Source organism: Oncorhynchus clarkii, chromosome 7 (assembly GCF_045791955.1).
Source record: "Oncorhynchus clarkii lewisi isolate Uvic-CL-2024 chromosome 7, UVic_Ocla_1.0, whole genome shotgun sequence".
NCBI lineage: Eukaryota > Metazoa > Chordata > Actinopteri > Salmoniformes > Salmonidae > Oncorhynchus > Oncorhynchus clarkii.
The window spans coordinates 36535098-36559709 of record NC_092153.1 but is presented as its reverse complement, the minus strand read 5'-3'; the positions used below and the strand labels follow the sequence as shown (position 1 = coordinate 36559709).

Here is a 24612-nt window from a genome sequence, read left to right as displayed (position 1 = left end):
AGTTGTAATAAGAAGGAGATCAAGAAAAAGGAGGGTAAAAGAGCAAGCTCTGCATGCATATTATGTGTGGCAAACCGGCGCTGTTAGATTACAATATAATTGTTCTGCCTGTTTGGAACAGTGTAAACAGCAATAAATAAATGAGCAATACCACTGATCTAACTTTTTGTTGTTGTTATAAAGCCTTTATTAGACCATAGCAAAGAATAAAGGCAGCCGAACCTTTGAAATTGCTTTATCTGACATTTTGCTGTTGCATGAGGCTTGGTGCTCACGGAATCCGTAGGCTATTAAACAAACACTCAAACAGGCAACAGAAGCAAGAGCTGTCTTATTTCTGTAGATATATAAATGGATGATTTATAAAGCCAGGCACATTTTAACAGTTAGGCTATTGATTATAGACCTAGTTAAGTTGGTTTCCTCTCTCCTCAATTTTCTTGGACAACTAGGAAAAGGCAAGGGCTGTTTCCTCGTCTCTGGTGCTACCTCCGCCGCATTGTTCTCCATCCCAATATGCTGGTTAATTGAGCTATTATGCACATAGCAACATAGGGAAAGGTGCCATTTCTACAGCCCACTGAAGATTGTTTGAGAACTGCGGACAGTGACCGTATCGAACGCGGGAGAAAGCACGTTTGTTATAATATTAGATTTTTCTTTTAGTGTTTCACCATTATTTTTGCATAACACAAGCATATATCATTTCAGTATAACATGTCAGAGTGATGGACTGTGCCATCCCCATGGCTTCTGCAAAAGATTAGTCCAGTGGTTCCCAACCTTTTTTAGTTACCGTGGCATCAACTGAATTTTGCTCTGAAGTACCTCCTTGTGTGGATTTTACCAGGAAGCCTATGGTCTCATGAATCTTCTCAAGTGGGAACCACTGGATTAGTCTTCCGTCAAATCAGACGGATGCACCTTGAAAAATAATATTGTGACTGCTCGACTAAAGGAAACATCGGTCGACCAACAGCCTATCGACCAAACAATAGATCAGTCGACTAAATGGGGTCAGCCCTACACACACAACTTTTGGACTTTATAGCGTTCCCAGAAAGCATGGACTATTGAATCATTGCTAGTTTTACACTTAAGACATGACTCTTCCGTTGTGCTGTAGAATTTAGTCAATTTTGTCTCTAAATCCGATACCTTTGTTTATACTGGATTAAGCATACATTTTCTTTAATTAATTGAATTAGTTATGTTCCAACTTTCTCTCCATCTTGTACCAACAAGTCATTTTTAAGTCTTAGTTCCCAATAGTTTATATTTTTCTAAGACAGTGGTTCCCAAGCTTTTTATAGTCCCGTACCCCTTCAAACATTCAAGCTGTGTACTCCCTCTGGCACCAAGGTCAGTGCACTCTAATTTTGTTTTTTTGCCATCATTGTAAGCCTGCCACACACACACTTTACGATACCTTTGTTAAACATAAGAGTGTGAGTTTTTGTCACAACCCGGCTCGTGGGAAGTTGTAAATAGCACTTATAGGACCAGGGCACAAATAATAATAAAACATTTTGCTCTTTATTTAAACATCTTACGTATAAAACATATTTGTACAACGAAAATTGGGAATAACTCACCACAGATTAATGAGAAGGGTGTGAAAGGATGTACATAACGCTGCAATGTTGGGTTGTATTTTTTTATTTAACCTTTATGTAACCAGGAAGGACTCATTTGAGATTTTAAGTCTCTTTTTCGTGAGCATCCTGGCCAAGATAGGCAGCACCAAGTCATTAGACAAATACAGACAGACATGAAAAACGACAAGTAATCTAGTAAAAACCATAAATTCACAAGAGTATAACAAAATCCTAAAACAGCAAATTAAAAACATTAACAGGTCAGGGAATCAGTCAAAATCCTTCATCAGTGATTTAAAAACACCAATTGGGACAAGAGGTTTGGAGGTATTGGAGAGAGGCTCAGTCTTAAATTATTTTCCACACAGTCTGTGCCTGTATTTAGTTTTCATGCTAGTGAGGGCCGAGAATCCTCTCTCACATAGGTACGTGGTTGCAAAGGGCAACAGTGTCTTAACAGCTTGATTGGCCAAGGCAGAATACTCTGAGCGCAGCCCTATCCAGAAATCTGGCAGTGGCTTCTGATTTAAATTACATTTTCACAATTTCGATGAGGCTCTCTTGTTCAGATATCGGTAAGTGGACTGGAGGCAGGGCATGCTTGTGTCACCCGTTTCGGGAAAGTACCTGCGTAGTTGCACAACCAACTCACTCAGGTGCATCGCTATATCACATTTGATATTGTCCGTAAGCTTGAGTTCATTTGCACACAAAAACCATACAATGATGGAATGACCTGTGTGTTGTCCTTGTTAATGCAGACAGAGAAGGGCTCCAACTTCTTAATCAACCTCAATTTTGTCCCTCACATTGAATATAGTTGTGGAGAGTACCTGTAATCCTAGATTCAGATCATTCAGGCCAGAAAAAAACATCACCCAGATATGCCAGTCGTGTGAGAAACTCATCATCATGCAAGCAGTCAGACAAGTGAAAATTATGGTCAGTCAAAACTTTAAGCTGGTCTCTCAATTTAAAAAAAGAAAGTGTCAATACTTTGCCCCTAGATAACCAACGCACTTCTGTATTGTAACAGTTTTCTTCCGTTGAAGGAGAGGACCAAAATGCAGCGTGGTTAGTGTTCAACATGTTTAATTAGGACAATAAACATGAACACTACAAAATACAAAACAATAAATGTGAAAAAACCAAAACAGTCCTATCTGGTGCATAGACAGAAGACAACTACCCACAAAACCAAACACAAAACAGGCTACCTAAATATGGTTCCCAATCAGAGACAATGACTAACACCTGCCTCTGATTGAGAACCATATCAGGCTAAACATAGAAATAGACAAACCAGACATACAACATAGAATGCCCACTCAGCTCACGTCCTGACCAACACTAAAACAAAGAAAACACAAAAGAACAATGGTCAGGACGTGACATGTATGCTGTAAAAGTATTACATGGTTGCTGCCCATATCATTGCATAGTGCAGAAAATACACAAAAGTTCAGGGACATTGCTTTAACAAAGTTAACAATTTTCACTGTAGTGTCCAAAACGTCTTTCAAGCTGTCAGGCATTCCCTTGGCAGCAAGAGCCTCTCGGTAGATGCTGCAGTGTACCCAAGTAGCGTCGGGAGCAACTGCTTGCACACGCGTTACCACTCCGCTATGTCTCCCTGTCATGGCTTTTGCGCTATCAGTACAGATACCAACATGAGCAGCAGCTACGTTTGGCTACATATGTACTGTTAGTGGAATTCCCGCAAGAGAGTAATGGTTAATGTGATTGGATGTCATTTATTTGACTAGGCTACCTGTATTTGACATTGTGTTGTTATTTCGCTGAACACTAGATGGTTTAATTTGATTTTTGGCAGTGAAATGAGGCTACTCAGGCGAGGGGGAAAAACCACCCAAATGTAAAGGAAAATATAAATGGACTGTTTTGAAAATGTGAAGAGAAAATTTGTTAATTATTGTTTTTTTTAACTGTGAATCACATTTTTATTTGGCGTACCCCTGACGGCATTGCGCGTACCCCAGTTTGGGAATACCTGCTCTAATAGTTTGTCAGTTGGATATGCTCTCCGCAAGGTTTTGTATATCTTCTCTATCATATGAAAAAAAAATTCTGAATCAAATAAGATTCCCTCAAGGTTGCTCTGATGTCCAAAAGATTTCAAATAAAAATGTTGTGATATGTAACTTTTTTAAGTTGCATGTATTTGAAACTATCTACATTGGACCGTTCAAAATTACTTCTTAGTACTTTCATGGAAATACATTTATTTCCTGTTACCAAGTCATTTACAGTTTCTATGCCTTTCGTTTTCCATGTGGACCAATTCATTGGTGAATTCTGATGCACCTCGACTAAAGACATCTTTTTACGTTGTCTATTTTCAAAAGATAAAGTTAACACATTAACAATATTGTTGAAAATGAAACATATTCTACAAGAACCAATATCATTCCATAAAAACACAACCTTTTGGAACAATCCTTGGATACGTTTCATTTTCAACAATATTGTTTAGTGTTCTTAAAACTTCTTCGAGATAGGGGGCGCTCTTTTAATTTTTGGATACAAAACGTTCCCGTTTTAAACAAGATATTTTGTCACGAAAAGATGCTCGACTATGCATGTAATTGACAGCTTTGGAAAGAAAAAACTGACATTTCCAAAACTGCAAAGATATTATCTGTGAGTGCCACAGAACTGATGCTACAGGCGAAACCAAGATGAAACTTCAAACAGGAAGTGAGCAAAATTTGAGGCGCTGTTTTCCATTGTCTCCTTATATGGCTGTGAATGCGCAAGGAATGAGCCTACACTTTCTGTCTTTCCCCAAGGTGTTTGCAGCATTGTGACGTATTTGTTGGCATATCATTGGAAGATTGACCATAAGAGACTACATTTACCAGGTGTCCGCCTGGTGTCCTGCGTCGAAATTGGTGCATAATCTCCAGCTGCAAGTATTCTTCCATGTGATTCAGAGGAGAAACCAGACTTCCACGAACGATATATCATCGAAGAGATATGTGAAAAACACCTTGAGGATTGATTCTAAACAACGTTTGCCATGTTTCAGTCGATATTATGGAGTTAATTTGAAAAAAGTTTGGCGTTTTGATGACTGAATTTTCGGGTTTTTTTGGTAGCCAAACTTGATGAACAAAACGGAGCGATTTCTCCTACACAAATAATCTTTTTGGAAAAACTGAACATTTGCTATCTAACTGAGAGTCTCCTCATTGAAAACATCTGAAGTTCTTCAAAGGTAAATGATTTTATTTGAATGCTTTTCTTGTTTTTGTGAAAATGTTGCCTGCTGAATGCCAGGCTTAATGCTATGCTAGGCTATCAATACTCTTACACAAATGCTTGTTTAGCTATGGTTCAAAAGCATATTTTGAAAATCTGAGATGACAGTGTTGTTAACAAAAGGCTAAGCTTGAGAGCAAATATATTTATTTAATTTCATTTGCGATTTTCATGAATAGTTAACGTTGCGTTATGATAATGAGCTTGAGGCTATAAATAGGATCCCGGATACGGGATTGCTCGTCGCAACAGGTTTTAACTATGAAGTTGTTAATGTTCTTAGCTTGCAGAGTATGAGATTGCATCCCCCTAAAGTACGCTTTAAAGGCATCCCAAATTAGTTGAAGTTAGAAGTTTACATACATTTTGTAGGAGCCATTAACTTCTTTCAACCACTCCACAAATTTCTTGTTAACAAACTATAGTTTTGGCAAGTCAGTTAGGACATCTACTGTGTATGACATAAGTCATTTTCCCAACAATTGTTTACAGACAGATTATTTCACTGTATCACAATTCCAGTGGTTCAGAAGTTTACATACACTAAATTGACTGCCTTTAAACAGCTTGGAAAAGTCCAGAAAATGTCATGGCTTTAGAAGCTTATGATAAGTTTATTGACATAATTTGAGTCAATTGGAGTTGTACCTATGGATGTATTTCAAGGCCTACCTTCAAACTCCGTGCCTCTTTGCTTGACATCATGGGAAAATCAAAGGAAATCAAACGAGAAATAAATAAATTAAGACTTAATCTATGGGTTTCACATGACTGGGCAGGGCTGCAGCCATGGGTGGGCCTAGGAGGGTATAGGTCCACCCATCCACTGGAGAGCCAGGCACAGCCAATCAGAATGAGTCTTTCTCCACAACAGTGCTTTATTACAGAAAGAAGGTAACTAGTGTCATTGTGTGTCCGTTCTAGGCCAGAGAAGCTGGAGCTGGGTCTGGTGATGAGTATGGACCAGGTAACTCAGATGATCCCCTCGGCTCTGTTCTCCTGGAACCTGTACGCAGGCAGCCACCAAGGTACACATTACAAGAGGATCACATTACACAAGTGCTGGAGATCAAAGAATATATACGCAGTACTGTATGCTCAGCGAAAAATAAAAGACTGCATTGTCACACTGTGATCTATGCTCCCATGTTGTACGACATGGGTACCTTTTGTCATTCTTACTTGTGACTACACTGGCCACACGTGCTTGTATGCCATCATGCACATTGATTGATGTTGATGATTTTCACCAGGCGTGATCATGACACGCATGTTAAAATACCCAAATAAATTATGATAATTTCGGGGCAGGTCGACACACACATGAACCATTCATGGACATTTAGCTAGCTAGCGGTCGCTAGTTTGCTAGTTTGTCCTGGGAGATGAACATTGGGTAATTATTTTGCCTGTCATGCATATGGTCCTCTTTTTAGCTGGTTCTTTGTGGAATTTTGATATACAAAGTCATGTTTCTTTACACTGACAATTAATCCAATTTAGATTTCATGTGTCTATACATGTGCCAATTTCTGCGATTTGAAGAAGACTCACTGATACAGGGCTTCAAACGTCTCTAATGGTGTGTGTGTGTGTGTGCGCGTGTGTGTGTTATTGTAGTGTTGAAGAGTGGGACACACTGCAGTCTGCTGGAGGTGGTGGATAAGAGCAAGTCAGGAGACTGTCTGGCAGCACTGCTTCAAGGCATGGAGACACAGCGACTGGTAGGTCCAGGTCCAGCACATCTTAACTAGACCAACCCTCCTCCTGGAGAGCTATTGGGAATGCAGGCTTTTGCTCCAGCCCTGCTCTAACACCTCTTCTATGTGCAGGTTCTTGTCCACATGTTGGCTGACAAAGGATTCCTGTTCCTCCTGTCTTCAGTTCAGATGGCCACTCCAACTGGTAAGTCAAATCACTTTACATTTAAGTTGTTCTATGCCTGTGTAGTAACTATGTAATAACTTAGTATTAATGTGTGACATAGTTATTCTCTAATTATTTACTATTTTTATTTTTCAGAAAGAAGAGATGGGTTGAAAAAATGCCTTCGAGCGTTATTTGTTTTTCAGGAGTCCAGGGACGTGGCAAAATACAGTTCAAAGTGTCCAACTACGCAGGAGCCTTTACAGACGTCCTCCCGTGACCCCGCCATGCCCCAGCTGAACAGCTTTGTCCCAGCCCTGCATCACGCCCTGGTCAAGGTGCGCTGCAACCCGCCCGCTGACCTCTCGGCCGGGGTCGAGCGCCAGGCCAGGGACTACCTCAGTGGACTCCACCATGGAAAGGTATAAATGTGTGATTATATGATAATATAAGCATATTGATGACATGTTTTGTGTTTTGACTAGTCAAACTTTTAACTCGATTTTGACTAACCATATGTGTATGTTATTGACATGTGTTTTGGGATGATGCGTTGAATGTTATGTGGTGTTTTACTTTGTACCTTTTTTGTGTGACATGGAGCTTATTTCCATTCAAGAATACAGAAAAGTTTTGTATCATCTCCTCTCTAGCGCCGCCACATCCCCATGACTGAATATGACACCAAGCTGGATGACCGGGGGAAGCTGTTCCCGGCTCCCAAACACCACAAACTCAACACGGAGGGCTACCTGCGCTCCTACATCTACAACCCCAACCTCTACACCATGCCTGTTTTCCAAGCCAAGAAGATGGTAGAGAGTTACTGCACTGTGCCCGATGACAACAGCCCTGTAATGGGCTGGGAGGGCAGTGGAGCCAAGTCAGTGGTAGGATCAGAGGTAAATCCTTATGGTGCCACTGCTGTCCAGTCCCCGGGGGTCCAGGTCAACCACTCTCTCTCTCAGTTTCCCACTGATGCCAAACCTCAGAAGTTGAAGGAGCTGATTAACCTGATACTGTGTTGGAGGAACATAGAGGGGGACGTCCGGAAGAAGGGAGTGCCGCAGGGAGGACAAAAGCAGGGGGCAGGTGGGTTGGACCCCCGAGGACTGAAGAGGAAGACTGCAGAGAGGACTCTGAACTACCGGAAGAAGGCCTCACAGGAAAGAGGCAGAAGGGATAGGAGAACAGGTATGGAAAACCTTACTGAGGATTGGCCTTACACAGAACCAAAACTGGCTGCGCGCGTGCATCACCGTGCGTACATTTATATTGTCCCCCCACACCAAACGCGATCACGACACGCAGGTTAAAATATCAAAGCAAACTCTGAACCAATTACATTAATTTGGGGACAGGTCAAAAAGCATTAAACATTTGCACTTGCTAGCCTATTTGTCCTATTTAGCTAGCTTGCTGTTGCTAGCTAATTTGTCCTGGGATATAAACATTGAGTTGTTATTTTACCTGAAATGCACAAGGTCCTCTACTCCGACAATTAATCCACACATAAAACGGTCAACCGAATCGTTTCTAGTTATCGCTCCTCCTACCAAGCTTTTTATTCTCTTGACTTTATATTGCGATTGGCAACTTTCATAAATTAGGTGCATTACCACCACTGACCTTGTTTGTCTTTCAGTCACCCACATGGGTATAACCAATGAGGAGATGGCACATGGGTACCTGCTTCTATAAACCAATGAGGAGATGGGAGAGGCAGTACTTTTGGCGCGCGCGAGCAGTGTGGGTGCAATAATTGAATAACAGAGATTTCTAAATGTATTTTGCAATGCTCGCGCACGCGAAGCGAGTGGTTTAGTCAGCCTGTTAGGTATAAGTAGTGGAAACTAGATTAAATTAACTTGAAATCCAGTCCTTCAGATGTTCAATCCAGTTCCTTAAATGTGTTTCATGGATAGTTTGCTGGCTCACCTAGCAAAAGAGTTCCACAAAGTGTTAATGCAGTAAATGTCTCTTTTTTTCTCTTCCTTTTCTCTCCCTCCCAGCAGCAGCTGCTGAAAAGGGCCAGAGCCCTTCTTGTCTGTCCTCTGTGATGCTGCAGAGTGTTGGTCTGAGAGATGTGGACCTGAGGAGAGACCGCTCAGAGGCTGCTTTCAAGTTGTCTGAGGGGAGAGGAGGAGGAGGATGGTCAAGAGAGGGGACAGAGCAGACTAAAGCTCTGCTGTTTGATAGGATGATCAAGCTGGGCCTGCCGCCCAATCAGGACATTGACCTGAGGAAACGACATTCTGGGGGCCTGCAGGTCAAGGCTGACTTCTTGGAGGTAATAAATCGATACCTTTGTTTCCTAAACCTTTCCTAAACCTTTCCTCTGCTCAAGCCGTACCACTTAGAACCAGTTCAATGACTGTGAAAGTGCGGTAGAACGGCGTTGGAGGCGAAGGCTGACGTTTTACATGCTCCTAACCAACTGTTATTTTGTTCGTTTTTTTGCGTTGTTTGTAACTTATTTTTAACTTATTTTGTACATAAAGAACAGCAATTACTCACCACAAACTAGTAGAAGCTTTTTCCTTTAACCCGTCTAGGACTGGGAACCCCCCCTGCAACAGCCAGTGAAAGTGCAGGGCGCCAAATTCAAAACAACAAAATTCTCATACTTAAAATTCCTCAAGCATACATGTATTTTACACCATTTTAAATATAAAATTATCATTAATACAGCCACAGTGTCTGATTTCAAAAAAGGATTTACATCGAAAGCACCACAAACGATTATGTTAGGTCACCACCAAGCCACAGAAAAACAGTCATTTTTTCTAGCCAAAGAGAGGAGTCACAAAAAGCAGAAAGAGATAAAAATGAATCACTAACTTTTGATGATCTTCATCAGATGACACTCATAGGACTTCATGTTACACAATACATGTATGTTTTGTTTGGTAAAGTTCATATATATATATCAAAAAATCGGAGTTTACATTGGCACGTTACGTTCAGTAGTTCTAAAACATGCGGTGATATTGCAGAGAGCCACATCAATTTATAGAAATACTCATAATAAACATTGATAAAGATGGAACTTTAGATAAACTTCTCCTTAATGCAACTGCTGTGTCAGATTTCAAAAGAACTTTGCGGAGAAAGCAAACCATGCAATAATCTGAGTACAGCCTTTAGACAACAAAGCAGCCAAAAAGATACCCGCCATATTGGGTAGTCAACATTACTCAGAAATAGCATTTTAAATATTCACTTACCTTTGATCTTCATCAGAATGCACTCCCAAGAATCCCAGTTCCACCATAAATGTTTTGATTTGTTCGATAATGTCCATCATTTATGTCCAAATATCTTCTTTTGTTAGGGCGTTTGGTAAACAAATCCAAAAGCGTGTTCAGGTCGCGCTGAACGTCGGACGAAAAGTTCAAAAAGTTCCGTTACAGCCCGTAGAAACATGCCAACCTAAGCATGGAATCAATCTTTAGGATGTTTTTAACATAAAACTTCATTAATGTTCCAACCGGACAATTCCTTTGTCTGTACAAATGAAGTGGAACGTAGTTATCTTTCAGATCAACCTCGGATTTCCCACTTCAATACCATTATCCCAGAAACCCTAGACCCAGTCCAATTTGGATACTGCCCAAACAGATCCACAGATGATGCAATCTCTATTGCACTCCATACTGCCCTTTCCCACCTGGACAAAAGGAACACCTAGGTGAGAATTATATTTATTCACCACAGTTCAGCGTTCCACACCATAGTGCCCTCAAAGCTCATCACTAAGCTAAGGACCTTGGGACTAATCACCTCCCTCTGCAACTGGATCCTGGACTTCCTGACGGGCTGCCCCCAGGTGGTAAGGTTAGGTAACAACACATCCGCTTCGCTGATCCTCAAAACGGGAGCGTGCTCAGTCCCCTCCTGTACTCCCTGTTCACTCATGACTGCACGGAAAGGCACGACTCCATCACCATCATTAAGTTTGCCGATGACAACAGTGGTAGGCCTGATCAACGACGAGACAGCCTATAGGGAGGAGGTCAGAGATCTGGCCGTGGTGCCAGGACTACAACCTCTCCCTCAATATGATTGTGGACTACAGGAAATGGAGGACTCCAGCATGCCCCCATTCTCATCGATGGGGCTGCAGTGGAGCAGGTTGAGAGCTTCAAGTTCCTTGGTGTCCACGTCACCAACAAACTAACATGGTCCAAGCACACCAAGGCAGTCAGGAAGGGGGCACGACGAAATCTATGGGGACTGAAAAGATTTGGCATGTGTCCTCAGATCCTCAAAAGGTTCTACAGCTGCACCAAAAAAAGATGAGGCCTGTAATTTTCATCATAGGTACACCTCAACTATGACAGACACAATGAGAAAAAAAATCCAGAAAATCACATTGTAGGATTTTTAATGAATTTGCAAATTATGGTGGAAAATAAGTATTTGGTCAATAACAAAGTTATGACAGAGGTCAAACGTTTTCTGTAAGTCTTCACAAAGTTTTCACACACTGTTGCTGGTATTTTGGCCTATTCCTCCATGCAGATCTCCCCTAGAGCAGTGATGTTTTGGGGCTGTTGCTGGGCAACACACACTTTCAACTCCCTCCAAAGATTTTCTATGGGGTTGAGATCTGGACCTTGAAATGCTTCTTACGAAGCCACTCCTTCGTTGCCCGGGCGGTGTGTTTGGGATCATTGTCATGCTGAAAGACCCAGCCACTTTTCATCTTCAATGCCCTTGCTGATGGAAGGAGGTTTTCACTCAAAATGTCACGATACATGGCCCCATTCATTCTTTCCTTTACACGGATCAGTCGTCCTGGTCCCTTTGCAGAAAAACAGCCCCGAAGCATGATGTTTCCACCCCCATGCTTCAGAGTAGGTATGGTGTTCTTTGGATGCAACTCAGCATTCTTTGTCCTCCAAACACGACGAGTTGAGTTTTTACCAAAAAAGTTATATTTTGGTTTCATCTGACCATATGACATTCTCCCACTCTTCTTCTGGATCATCCAAATGCTCTCTAGCAATCTTCAGACGGGCCTGGACATGTACTGGCTTAAGCAGGGGGACACGTCTGGCACTGCAGGATTTGAGTCCCTGGCGGCGTAGTGTGTTATTGATGGTAGGCTTTGTTACTTTGGTCCCAGCTCTCTGCAGGTCATTCACTAGGTCCCCCCCGTGTGGTTCTGGGATTTTTGCTCACCGTTCTTGTGATCATTTTGACCCCACAGGGTGAGATCTTGCGTGGAGCCCCAGATCGAGGGAGATTATCAGTGGTCTTGTATGTCTTCCATTTCCTAATAATTGCTCCCACAGTTGATTTCTTCAAACCAAGCTGCTTACCTATTGCAGATGCAGTCTTCCCAGCCTGGTGCAGGTCTACAATTTTGTTTCTGGTGTCCTTTGACAGCTCTTTGGTGTTTGCCATAGTGGAGTTTGGAGTGGGACTTTGAGGTTGTGGACAGGTGTCTTTTATACTGATAACAAGTTCAAACAGGTGCCATTAATACAGGTAACGAGTGGAGGACAGAGGAGCCTCTTAAAGAAGAAGTTACAGGTCTGTGAGAGACAGAAATTTGCTTGTTTGTAGGTGACCAAATACTTATTTTCCACCATAATTTGCAAATAAATTCATTAAAAATCCTACAATGTGAATTTCTAGATTTTTTTTTCTCATTTTGTCCGTCATAGTTGAAGTGTACCTATGATGAAAATTACAGGCCTCTCATATTTTTAAGTGGGAGAACTTGCACAATTGGTGGCTGACTAAATACTTTTTTGCCCCACTGTACATATTACCTCAAGTATCCGATACCCCCTGTATATAGCCTCGCTATTATTTTACTGCTGCTCTTTAATTATTTCTTACTTTTATTTCTTATTCTTATTTTTTTTTAACTGCATTGTTGGTTAGGGCTTGCAAGTAAGCATTTTACTGTAAGGTCTACAGCTATTGTATGTGACAAAGTTTGATTTGAATATGTGTACATAACTTTGTATTGTTCTCTCTCTCTCTGTCTCTGTGTGTGTGTGTGTGTGTGTGTGTGTGTGTGTAAGAGCAGACAGCAGGGAGCACGAACAGTCTGGAGGGCTTCAGCCCCAGTTCCAATGGTGAAATGCCCAGAAGATCACAGTCCCAATATCAGGGGGAAGAACAGATGCCATGGGTCCTCATCCCCATCACAGGTATGGACCCTCACTGCACATACAGCAGAACTCGGGCCGGGCAAAAGTTTTTCCAATTACGATCACATAGTTAAAGCTATATGTTCCCATAGTATATCCCCACAGGTATGGACTATCACATAGGCTTTCCCTGTAATGTGCACTTGTTCCTTTGAAATATGTTTGAAGAAATGTATGCACATACAGTACCAGTGAAAGGTTTGGACGTACCTACTCATTCCAGGGTTTTTCTTTCTTTTATACTATTTTCTACATTGTAGAATAATAGGGAAGACATAGAAACTATGAAATTACACATATGGAATCATGTGGTAACCAAAAAAGTTTAACTAATCAAAATGTTTTATATTTGTAGCCACTTTTTGCCATGATGACAATTTTGCACACTCTTGGCATTCTCTCAACCAGCTTCACCTGGAATGCTTTTCCAACGGTCTTGAAGGTGTTCCCACATCAAATCAAATCAAATGCATTTATATAGCCCTTCGTACATCAGCTGATATCTCAAAGTGCTGTACAGAAACCCAGCCTAAAACCCCAAACAGCAAGCAATGCAGGTGTAGAAGCACGGTGGCTAGGAAAAACTCCCTAGAAAGGCCAAAACCTAGGAAGAAACCTAGAGAGGAACCAGGCTATGTGGGGTGGCCAGTCCTCTTCGGGCTGTGCCGGGTGGAGATTATAACAGAACATGGCCAAGATGTTCAAATGTTCATAAATGACCAGCATGGTCCAATAATAATAAGGCAGAACAGTTGAAACTGGAGCAGCAGCACAGCCAGGTGGACTGGGCACAGCAAGGAGTCATCATGTCAGGTAGTCCTGAGGCATGGTCCTAGGGCTCAGGTCCTCTGAGAGAGAGAGAAAGAGAGAATTAGAGAGAGCACACTTCATTTCACACAGGACACCGAATAGGACAGGAGAAGTACCAGGAGAAGTACTCCAGATATAACAAACTGACCCTAGCCCCCCGACACATAAACTACTGCAGCATAAATACTGGAGGCTGAGACAGGAGCGGTCAGGAGACACTGTGGCCCCATCCGAGGACACCCCCGGACAGGGCCAAACAAGAAGGATATAACCCCACCCACTTTTCCAAAGCACAGCCCCCACACCACTAGAGGGATATCTTCATGCTGAGCATGTGTTGGCTGCTTTTCCTTCACTCTGCAGTCCAACTCATCCCAAACTTTCTCAATTGGGTTGAGGTCGGGTGATTGTGGAGGCCAGGTCATCTGATTCAGAACTCCATTCACCAGCAAAGCACCATCACACCACCTCCATGCTTCACGGTGGGAACCACACGTGGAGATCATCCGTTCACTTACTCTGCGTCTCACAAAGACACGGCGGTTGGAACCAAAAATCTCAAATTTGGACTCATCAGACCAAAGGACAGATTTCCACTGGTCTAATGTCCATTGCTCATGTTTCTTGGCCCAAGCAAGTCTTTTCTTATTGGTGTCCTTTAGTAGTGGTTTCTTTGCAGCAATTCAACCATGAAGGCCTGATTTCATGCAGTCTCCTCTGAACAGTTGATGTTGAGAAGTGTCTGTTACATGAACTCTGAAGCATTTATTTGGGCTGCAATTTCTGAGGCTGGTAACTCTAATGAACTTATTCTCTGCAGCAGAGGTAACTCTAGGTATTACATTCTGGTGGCGGTCCTCGTGAGAGCCAGTTTCATCATAGTGCTTGATGTTTTTTGCGACTGCACTTGAAGAAATATTCGAAGTTCTTGACATTTTCCGCATTGACTAATCTTCATGTTATAAAGTAATGGACTGTTGTTTCTCTTTGCTTATTTGAGCTGTTCTTGCCATAATATGGACTTGGTCTCTTACCAAATAGGGCTATCTTTTGTATACCACCTTGTCACAACACAACCGATTGGCTCAAATTCATTAAGAAGGAAAGAAATTCTACAAATTAACTTTTAACAAGGCACATCTGTTAATTGAAATGCATTCCAGGTGACTACCACATGAAGCTGGTTGAGAGAATGCCAAGTGTGCAAAGCTGTCATCAAGGCAAAGGGTAGCTACTTTGAAGAATCTCAAATATGAAATATTTTGATAACACATTTCTGATTACCGCATGATTCCATATGTTATTTCATAGTGTTGATGTCTTCACTATTATTCCAGAAAAACCCTACAATGAGTAGGTGTGTCCAAACCTTTGATTAGTACTGTATATTTTCATTTCTGTGAGATAATTTGGCTGATATGTGAAACTATTATGATATTTACTAATACCTTTTACTCCTGTGCAGGGCTGAAGTCAAACAAGTACTGCCTGAGCCAGAAGGACAACCTTCAGGACCCACGCTTTGTTCCCCAGATCCCCATGGCAAACAGAAGCTACCCCCCCTGTGTCCCGGAACGACGGGAAAGAAGCATCAACTCTACGCTAGAGGAGCTCCCACAGCATAGCCTCAGTACTTCCCTAGAGGTGTCAGAAGAGCCCAGCCCCTACTCCAGTCCCTGCCCAAGCCCCTGCTCTTGCTCCAGTCCCATGGTGGATGAGCAGCAATTAGCTGAAACCCCCTGTGACCCCACAGAAATAAGCGGCAACCATAAGACGAGCACAGACAAGAAGACAAGCACAAACCAGAGCTTCTTTCAAATCCCTGGTGCTCCAGCGAGCACCAGGCTACTAGACAAGTGCTGCAGCCCCTCACCTGAGCCAAAGCCACATGGAGAACCTAGCCCTGTGGAGGCTGGGCAGGAACAGGTTGAAGGCAGCACAGGAAAAGTTATATCTGGCGTGGTTGCTGAAGATCCAACCACAATGGATGTTGGACAAGAAGAGGGGGAGGAGATAGAGGAGGAAGAAAAAGAGTTGGAGGAGGACGATGTGATTGAAGTGGTAGATGAAGAGGTGGAGACGGTTATAAAGCAGACAGAGGTGTCACCACCCTCTCTTGACCTCAGTTCTCCTGAGCAGATTCCCGTCCAAAATCCTCCCCCCATCCAGAACACTCCTCCTGTCCAGAGGCCCGTGCTGAGCAGAGTGAACTGTGTCCTGGACCAGCAGTTCAGCGACTTCTCTACAGAGATGCAGATCCTCCTGCTCAGAGAGAGTGTCCACTACAGCTCCCCGCTGATCCCTAGCCAGAGTCCTCCAGGCCATCCCCCCATTCTGCCCTTCTCTGAGTATGTCTCCTTCTACAACTCCTCCCCGCCTATGCAGGACTACGTCAGCTCCCTGAGAGACCGCATGGGCACCGTCATAGACACACAGGAGCAATGGATTCCTAGCATGGTGGCCACTGACTCTCCCCTGGTCTTTTCTAACAATAACCACCACCATGCTAGCCACGTTCATAGAACTACATACAACTGGTACCCTTCTTCTCGTGGCCCTGTTTCTCACTCTGTCCCTGTCTGCCCCTGGTCGTGCTAGTTCAGACTCTTACAGTTCTCTACCTGTGTCTCATTCTGTCCCCAACTGCCACTCTCCTGCCTCTCCTTCTGGCCCCGGCCTTAACCTTGCTAGTTCATCCACTTACAGTTCTTTATCAGTTTCTCAGTTTCCCTCAGCTGTGTCTCAGTTTAATAGTAATAATAACAATCATGTTATTATTCGCTCTTCATCCTTCCCCGGTCCTGGCACTGCCTCTCCTTTTACCCCTCCCCTCTACAACAACCCAGCCCAGACAGAGCTGCCTCCATCTCAGCTGCACTCTAGTCTAGCGCCCCTCCCCATCCCCATCCTCCTTCCCTCAGCCAGGGCTTTGAAAATGGGTCGTGTATGGGTATTCCAGCATGACAATGACCCAAAACACACGGCCAAGGCAACAAAGGAGTGGCTCAAGAAGAAGCACATTAAGGTCCTGGAGTGGCCTAGCCAGTCTCCAGACCTTAACCCCATAGAAAATCTGTGGAGGGAGCTGAAGGTTCGAGTTGCCAAACGTCAGCCTTGAAACCTTAATGACTTGGAGAAGATCTGCAAAGAGGAGTGGGACAAAATCTATCCTGAGATGTGGCCAACTACAAGAAACGTCTGACCTCTATGACTGCCAACAAGAGTTTTGCCACCAAGTACTAAGTCATGTTTTGCAGAGGGGTCAAATTCCCTCATTAAAATACAAATCAATTTATAAAAATTTTGACATGCGTTTTTCTGGATTTTTTTGTTGTTATTCTGTCTCTCACTGTTCAAATAAACCTACCATTAAAATTATAGACCGATCCTTTCTTTGTCAGTGGGCAAACATACAAAATCAGCAGGGGATCAAATACCTTTCGCCCTCACTGTATGTATTTATTTATTTAATGGCACATGAGACACCTGTCTGATTTGCACCTGTCTAAGTGGACTAATCCATTGCGTAGGCCACGTGGATGGCACACCAGTATCACCAGAAGTACATTTAGCCTACCGTTAATTCACATAATTTCTCATCTACAATGTTTGTTTGGTTATGGTCATTTCTGTTAATGCATTCAATATATTATTATTAAGAGTATATTACTGTTCTCATTGTCGGAGTGGACATGTTAGGGGAGCGCACAAGCTATGCTACACTTGTGAGAAACAAGTTTTGGTTTATTTCATTCCATTTACGAGTTTTGTCAATTTTCTTCATTGTCTTTTTGTTTGAAGCGCTCATGTCAGTGTTGCGCACCTGATTACGCATAGAAGTAGGCCTAGGCTACCTGGCCTGCGTGCTAATGTTGGCCAATAAATGTGCCCATTTGAGGATCTGATTGTCTGATAGTACCCGCAAAACATTAGTCACAACGTCAACAGTGAAGAGGCAACTCCGGCATGCTGGCCTTCTAGGCAGATTTCCTCTGTCCGGTGTCTGTGTTCCTTGGCCAATAAAAAGAAAAGATTAAGATGGGCAAAGGAACACAGACACCGGACAGAGGAAATCTGCCTAGAAGGCCAGCATGCTGGAGTCGCCTCTTCACTGTTGACATTGAGATTGGTGTTTTGCAAGTACTATTTAATTAAGCTGCCAGTTGAGGACTTGTGAGGCATCGGTTTCTCAAACTAAACACTTCATTGTACTTGTCCTCTTACTCAGTTGTGCACCGAGGCCTCCCACTCCTCTTTCTATTCTGGTTAGAGCCAGATTGCGCTGTTCTGTGAAGGGAGTATTACTGAGTGTTGTACGAGATCTAAAGTTTCTTGGCAATTTCTCTCATGGAATAGCCTTCATTTCTCAGAAATGTCTTTGTTTCTGGCCATTTTGAGCCTGTAATTGAACCCACAAAAGCTGATGCTCCAGATCTTCAACTAGTCTAAAGAAGGCCAGTTTAATTGCAAAAGGGTTTTCTAATTATCAATTAGCTAATCCAAGTTTATCATTTTAAAAAGGCACATTCACAGTCACAGATGGCTCGAGGGAGGGAGTTCAAGAGCCTAGGAGCAACCCTGGAGAAGGCACTGTCACTGAAACTCTGGAGCTTGGACCTGGGGATGACAAGGTGGGCAACTGTGGTTGAGCAGAGAGAGCATGAGGGCTGGTACTGTAGGAGAGAAGAAGTTCAGAGAGGCAAGGTGGAGGAGAGCTTTTTAGGTCAGGAGGATCTTGTAATTAATGCGGTGGGAGACAGGGAGCCAGTGGAGTTCACAGAGGATGGGAGTGATATGCTGCCAGGATGATTTAGTGTGGGTTAGAAGATGGACTGCTGAGTTTTGAACCATTTGGAGCTTATCGAGGGAGTTTGTGTTAGTGAGTTGCAAAAGTCTATTCGGGAGAGGAGATGAAAGCATGGATTAGAGTTTCGGCCGGCAGGAGAGGGAGGGGCTGACTTTGGCGGATTTGCGTAAGTGGAATAATTTGTTTTTTACAATCTGATGGATGTGGTGGTTGAGGGATAGGGTCTTAAGGTAGACAAGCATACATATTTCTGTCCAAATACTTTTCACAATTGCCTCATACATCATACAACCTTTGGATTGCTGCCATTGAGTTCTGATTCATCATACCACTGTGAGGACAGTGCCGTTGACGACAAAATGTTATCCCTCTTCCTCTTCCTGAGTAGTAGCAGGGGGTACACTCCAACCTTGTGGAACCTATGTACCTGGAATCATTAATGACAAAATAACTTCCAGAAACACAACAAATATCAGTCAAATAATGACATTTAGATTTACAGTCTTAAATGAGACAACAACAAATAAGTGCATAGGGCCTATCATTTCCCTAAGCTAGAAATGCAGAAATCTTTTAAATGGAAAACATAATAAAGCTCACCAGCTTGTTTGCTGCATTAACCAAGGTTGCATATCTTCCATGTTTCATTGTCTTATTTGCCCATTCATCTGTTGCCTTCATTTTTTGGGCCTCTAACTTGACCTTTAGCTGTATTTTTGCACCACAGAACTGGCACTTCTTTGATGCTCCTCCTATTGCTGTTTTACAACTAGGACACAGCTTACGGCTGGAGCCAGGAGCCATTCTGCATGAAAGGTGGATATGAAAGTGTCTGAAAAAAATAGCCCTATACACATAACTTTGACTGATGTTGCACCAGGGAGGTCCACTCTGGCAATGGGGCTTGAATTGCCAATGAGAACTAGAGATTGTGAGATAAAAAAACTATACTAACAATAGCAATGAATAAAGAGAGTTTGGCCAACTAAGGAGCTGACGACGAGTTCACATTAAACATCAAGCCCGACCCTTCTCAAACCCATTAAAGAAGTGCTATGTGTGTGTTTGACGGTAATGTGGGTTTCAATGACTCAATCATATGGGTCAGATCTGATAATGGACCTCACCTGGTACTTAAACAAAGCCTGAGACTTTAACATTACCCCACATGCCACACTGTAATGGAAAAATGTGCCATACTAACTGTTGTAACCTAGATATAGGCTGCCTGCCATAGCCTCAGGAGCATAGTGCAATGAGTGTCGTTAGTTGACAGATGAAACAGTACCTGGGCCAGTGAGATTTGTTTACTTATTTTAAGCTACACATTTTGAATAATCTCCTCCAGTTGGTTTGCATGTTTAAACTACAACCTGGTTTGGTTTTTGAAAACAAAATAAATGGGAAGAAAGATGACTTAATTAAAAGTGAAAAAGTCTCCACTTACTTAAAATGCAGCCAGAGGATGGATCAAGAGGATGGAGAGAGAGAGCAAGAGACTAAAGGTGTCAGCCGTAGGTCTGAATAGAAGGGTGGTAGGTGTGAAGGGTCTTTATTTGGAGCTGCAGTGTAAACAGTTTAGAATTGTATTTGACTGTGTATGTAGGATACTTATTTTAATAAACATGTTTACTTGAGCATTAAGGTGTACTTCATCTGAAAGTGGATTACATCACAAAAACTACAGGTGATGTACAAAAATGTAAAGAATGTGAATGGTGGATAATAAGATGACCATTGGATAGATACACATTCACTGTGGATGGGAGCATTGCTGTCTGGTGGGCCCAATTCATCCATCGTTTGCCGTTTTAGATCTTGTGGAGCAAACAATTGTCTTTAGAAAGGCTTTGAAAAGACAAGTTGAACTAGCTGATAGACGGGGGTGTCAAACTCATTCCACAGAGGGCTGTGGGTTTTTGGTTTTTCATTTCAATGAACACCTGGACAACCTAACCAGGTGAGCGGAGTTCCTTGGTCATTTTTGACCTTCATTTATCAATCAAGGGTGGTGTCACGACTCCCGCAGAAGTCGGTTCCTCTCATGTTCGGGCGGCGATCGACGTCACCGGCTTTCTAGCTATCGCCGCTCCATTTTTCATATTCATTTGTTTTGTCTTGACCCATACACACCTGGTTTTCATTCCCTAATCATTCTACATGAATTTAGCCCTCTGTTTCCCATCATGTATTTGTGTGTAATTGTTTGTTTGGTATTGTGGATTATTGTCGGGCGCTTTACTTTTGTCATGTTCCGTGTTTTTGGCATGTTATTGTTTTTAAGTGCTGTGTATTTTGGAGCGGAATTAAAGTGCGCCTGTTTACGACACTCCGCTCTCCTGCACCTGACTTCGCTTCCCGTACACACCTTTGACAGGTGGAGCAAAAACCTGCAGACACTCGGACCTCCAATGGTAGGAGTTTGACACATGTGGATTAAAGTAATTAACCACTCAAACGATTTTAATCCGGTGTGTAGATGTTGCCCAGAACAAAACCCTGCGCCCACCATGAAACTCCATTGACTGCCTAGCTCGCTCTAGCTAGCTAGCTGAAACTGTTGAGTAGGCCTATAGCTAAAATGTTCATTGAAAACCTTAACAGATCAGTGAAAATGCATAGTGGTTTGAGAAATGTCGTAAAAAGCTAGACATCAATCTCCATAACATTACATACTTGCGATTACAACCACATTGTTATATTGCATACTTCACTTACCGGAAAAGAGAATGATCGGGTACGTTCCAAGTTGCCTTTGTTGTAGTCATGATGCGCAGTTGTGTTGTAGGTCAACATACACGGATTCTGCACAGACTAAGAATATACATTCAACTACCTGGAAATGCGTTTTTTTTTTCATTAATTGTACTTTTTTTTATATAATCCGAACAACGCATAAAGTAACCTCCCTTGTAGCCGACTGTGTTGACGTGCTGGCACTGTCCTGAGCCGTCTCCTCTTGAGAGGTCTCACCATGGAATCTCTTCCTTTTCCTCTGGCGGCTGTGTTCCTTGCTAAATTGAGGTGCAACATCATTTGCGTAGCAATCAGTGTTTCCTCAGACAGGAGAGACTCCCATTCATCTCCAAGAGCCTGCATCTCTTCCTTTAAGGCTCTGATATTGGCTGCCTCTGTGTCAAGTGCGATTTTTTTTCAGAGAGGCTCACTGGATGTTTACTTTTGTCAAAAACAAGAAAAGAAACCGTTACTTTTACTAGTACATTGTAAATAAAATATTCTTAATAATGATAGGTTAATAATTTAATATTTAATTTTTTTTTACCTAATGTTCTAATATTTCTTTAGGGCCCCTGTCAGTCATAGGCCCTTAGACTCATCCTAACTTTCCCCCCCATATGGTGCCCCTGTGTACTATGCCAATTGGCACTGCCCTTTCTCTCGGTTCTTGAGATTATTTGATCTTAACAAACCGTGCCTTGCCTATGTCGATAAGATCTAGCCGATAATGTGGTTAACATATTTATCAAACGTGATATCTTTGTAATTAAAAGTCTAATTTCATATCAGCATCAGTCTCATCATAGTAGAGCTACATTTTATACTCATTCAAGTCACGAGTGTGTCCCGAAGTTGAAGGGTTTATTCATCCCCTTGCCAATGGAACAAGTTGGTGGTGGCAAGGGGTTCGTTTGGGATTCAACAAAAGTCTGCTGGCAGACTTGAACCGACAGCCTGTTTGGGAGAGGGAGACAAACAATGACTTATTATAGATTGGTATATGAGAAGCTACATCTCTGCTGTAGCTTGAACAGTAGGTCTAAATTTAATCACGTTCTTGTTCTGCTCTCTTCCATTAGTCCACTGGGCCTTATTTCGCCTCCCTTTTGCTCTGTCTTGGCTCAGCCGGAGCAAATTTAACAGGTTTCTCTACATCAGCCTCTGTCATTTCTAACAGAGCTGCATTTCGAAGAACTGACACTAGAAGGGAAAATATTAGCAAAAAAGTATCAGTACATTTCGATTCAACAAGAGTGGTGATACATCCCAATTCTCCACACTTTTCCTTAAGTATGCACTTGTACACTCCTTCTCATGGGTTTTAAAGGCATTTAATATGTGTGGGTATTGGCTGGAGGGATTGATGGATTTAATTGACAATTAAAAAAGTACAAGGCTGCTCCAGCCAGAGACAACCGAACATGCACAGCAAAATGATTGAGGATAAGAAGAAGGCAAGGTGGAATATACCACATTTGTTGTGGTTGTTAGAACAGTGGGTGCTGTGGGTGGGCTCTCTCTGTTGTCTTTACACTAGCAGATTTCTAAGAGCTTCTGTATAATAACAGCCATTTCATTTACAAAAGGTCTTTGCTTTCATTTACTAAATCATAAAACAGAAAAATATCACAGTAATGGTTGAACCTACCCACTATGATGTCCTTCACATGTTGCGTCTTGATGCCCTCTCCCGCACCAATTTAATTGGGTGGCTAGGTCAGATCCGAAAATAATAACGGAGATCGGAAAAGAAAATGTTAATGCAGACAATTGGGTGGGCAATTGTCTTTCAAATCTGCCTGTTATACTTTCAGAACATAAAAGTTCAAGTCTTACCAGACATGTTTCTGCACACTAATACAGTTCCAACGTAGCACTAACACCAGACTCAACTAGTCAACTCATTTTAGTTGAATGAGTTGTGTTTGAGGTAAACTAGAATAATTAACCCATTCCATCGGGGCACTGCAGCCAATTCCTATTGTATTCCAACACTATACACACTTTAACTGCTGCTGGGTGAGCTCGTGACGGTAGATCAAATATAAGGAACAACTGATGGGCTAGAACACAAAGGTTATTAAGAATTATACTGTAACACAGTTCTTGTGAATCCCTCTATGTAGCCCATGAAAGGGTTAGCAAACATATTTTAAAAAATGTTTAATGTGCCCGGCCAAGTCTCTCATTTGAAGTCATAGCGCTCCTACAATGTAAGTTGTGGCAGTATGGGTTCCCTGTCCTCCTCATCCCTCTGTGGTTCTTGGCCCGGTAGAGCGGTTGCAGTTGCACTTCTTACTTGTACAAGTTTAGTCAGATGCGCCACCTTGAGCTGAAGCTCCCCCAGCTTTAAGGTTGATCCTTTCAACTGCTTTTAGATGAAAACGTTAAATTCCATTAGTACTAATACAAAGCAGTTTTCTGATTTCAATAGAAAGATGAGGCCAAATATACCAGTGCAATTTGATGGGATAAGCCGTTGGGTGACCTAGGGAAAGTTGAGAGACCGGTGTGAGTACCATTGTGAGAAAGGGAGTAAAGAGTATTGTTGTTATTTTGAATTTCATTCATTAAATAGCTTACATTCAAGAGAGTCTTCCTCATGGGGCAGCAGGTAGCCTAGTGGTTAGAGTGTTGGACTAGTAACCAAAATGTTGCAAGGTTGAATCCCTGAGCTGACAAGGTAAAAATCTGTTGTTCTGCCCCTGAACAAGGCAGTTAACATACTGTTCCTAGGCAGTCACTGAAAATAAGAATTTGTTCTTAACTGACTTGCCTAGTTAAATACATGGGCGTGGTGGCTTAAGGAGAACAAAAATATATATATTTTTTAAATCACATTGTTGTTCACAATGTATTTGGACAGATCACTAAATACTCTACGATCAAGTTTACTTTAGGAGAAGTAAGTGGTTAGTCAGTTGGTGGAAGGCCTAGTGAGTTAACTTTTATAAACCATCTGTAAGGGACACTTACATCCTGAAAAGGTCGGCCCTTGATGCCCGACTGACGCTGCTCTTGTCTCCATCTCTGGTCTCCAACTGGGTCTTGTGGCTTGAAGTGAACAATCATTCATTCATGTTGTTGATCACACTGTAAACCATATAGATACTCAAACTATCAACACTGCAAATGGTTAGGGTTAAGTTTACTTTAGGGTAAGTAAGTGGTCAGTTGGTAGTGGAATGCCTGGTAAGTTAACTTTTATAAACCATCTCTGTAAGGGGCGCCTATATTTTGTAAAAGGGGTTGGTGGAGGCCGAGGTGAAGATGAACGTGGGGGTGGGTATTCTTCCTCCTCCGAGGACGGCGGGGGTGATGAGGACAATGAGGGTCTAAA

The 24612-nt window shown here is 42.4% G+C and overlaps 1 protein-coding gene across 2 annotated transcripts in view; it reads left to right on the top strand.

Moving 5' to 3' along the window:
- The window catches only part of LOC139413241 (protein TASOR-like), a 28193-nt gene extending 11089 nt beyond the window's left edge, over window positions 1–17104 (top strand). Inside the window, exons 10-17 of one of the 2 annotated variants that reach the window (XM_071160381.1) lie at window positions 5805–5908; window positions 6501–6604; window positions 6713–6785; window positions 6903–7168; window positions 7400–7940; window positions 8762–9036; window positions 12793–12916; window positions 15192–17104. In XM_071160381.1, coding sequence (XP_071016482.1) covers window positions 5805–5908; window positions 6501–6604; window positions 6713–6785; window positions 6903–7168; window positions 7400–7940; window positions 8762–9036; window positions 12793–12916; window positions 15192–16324 — 2620 coding nt within the window. In that variant the 3' untranslated portion in view covers window positions 16325–17104. Of the gene's footprint in view, window positions 1–5804; window positions 5909–6500; window positions 6605–6712; window positions 6786–6902; window positions 7169–7399; window positions 7941–8758; window positions 9037–12792; window positions 12917–15191 lie in introns of both variants that reach the window. The other variant, XM_071160380.1, reaches the window with a different exon arrangement.
- The last annotated feature ends 7508 nt before the right edge of the window (window positions 17105–24612 follow it).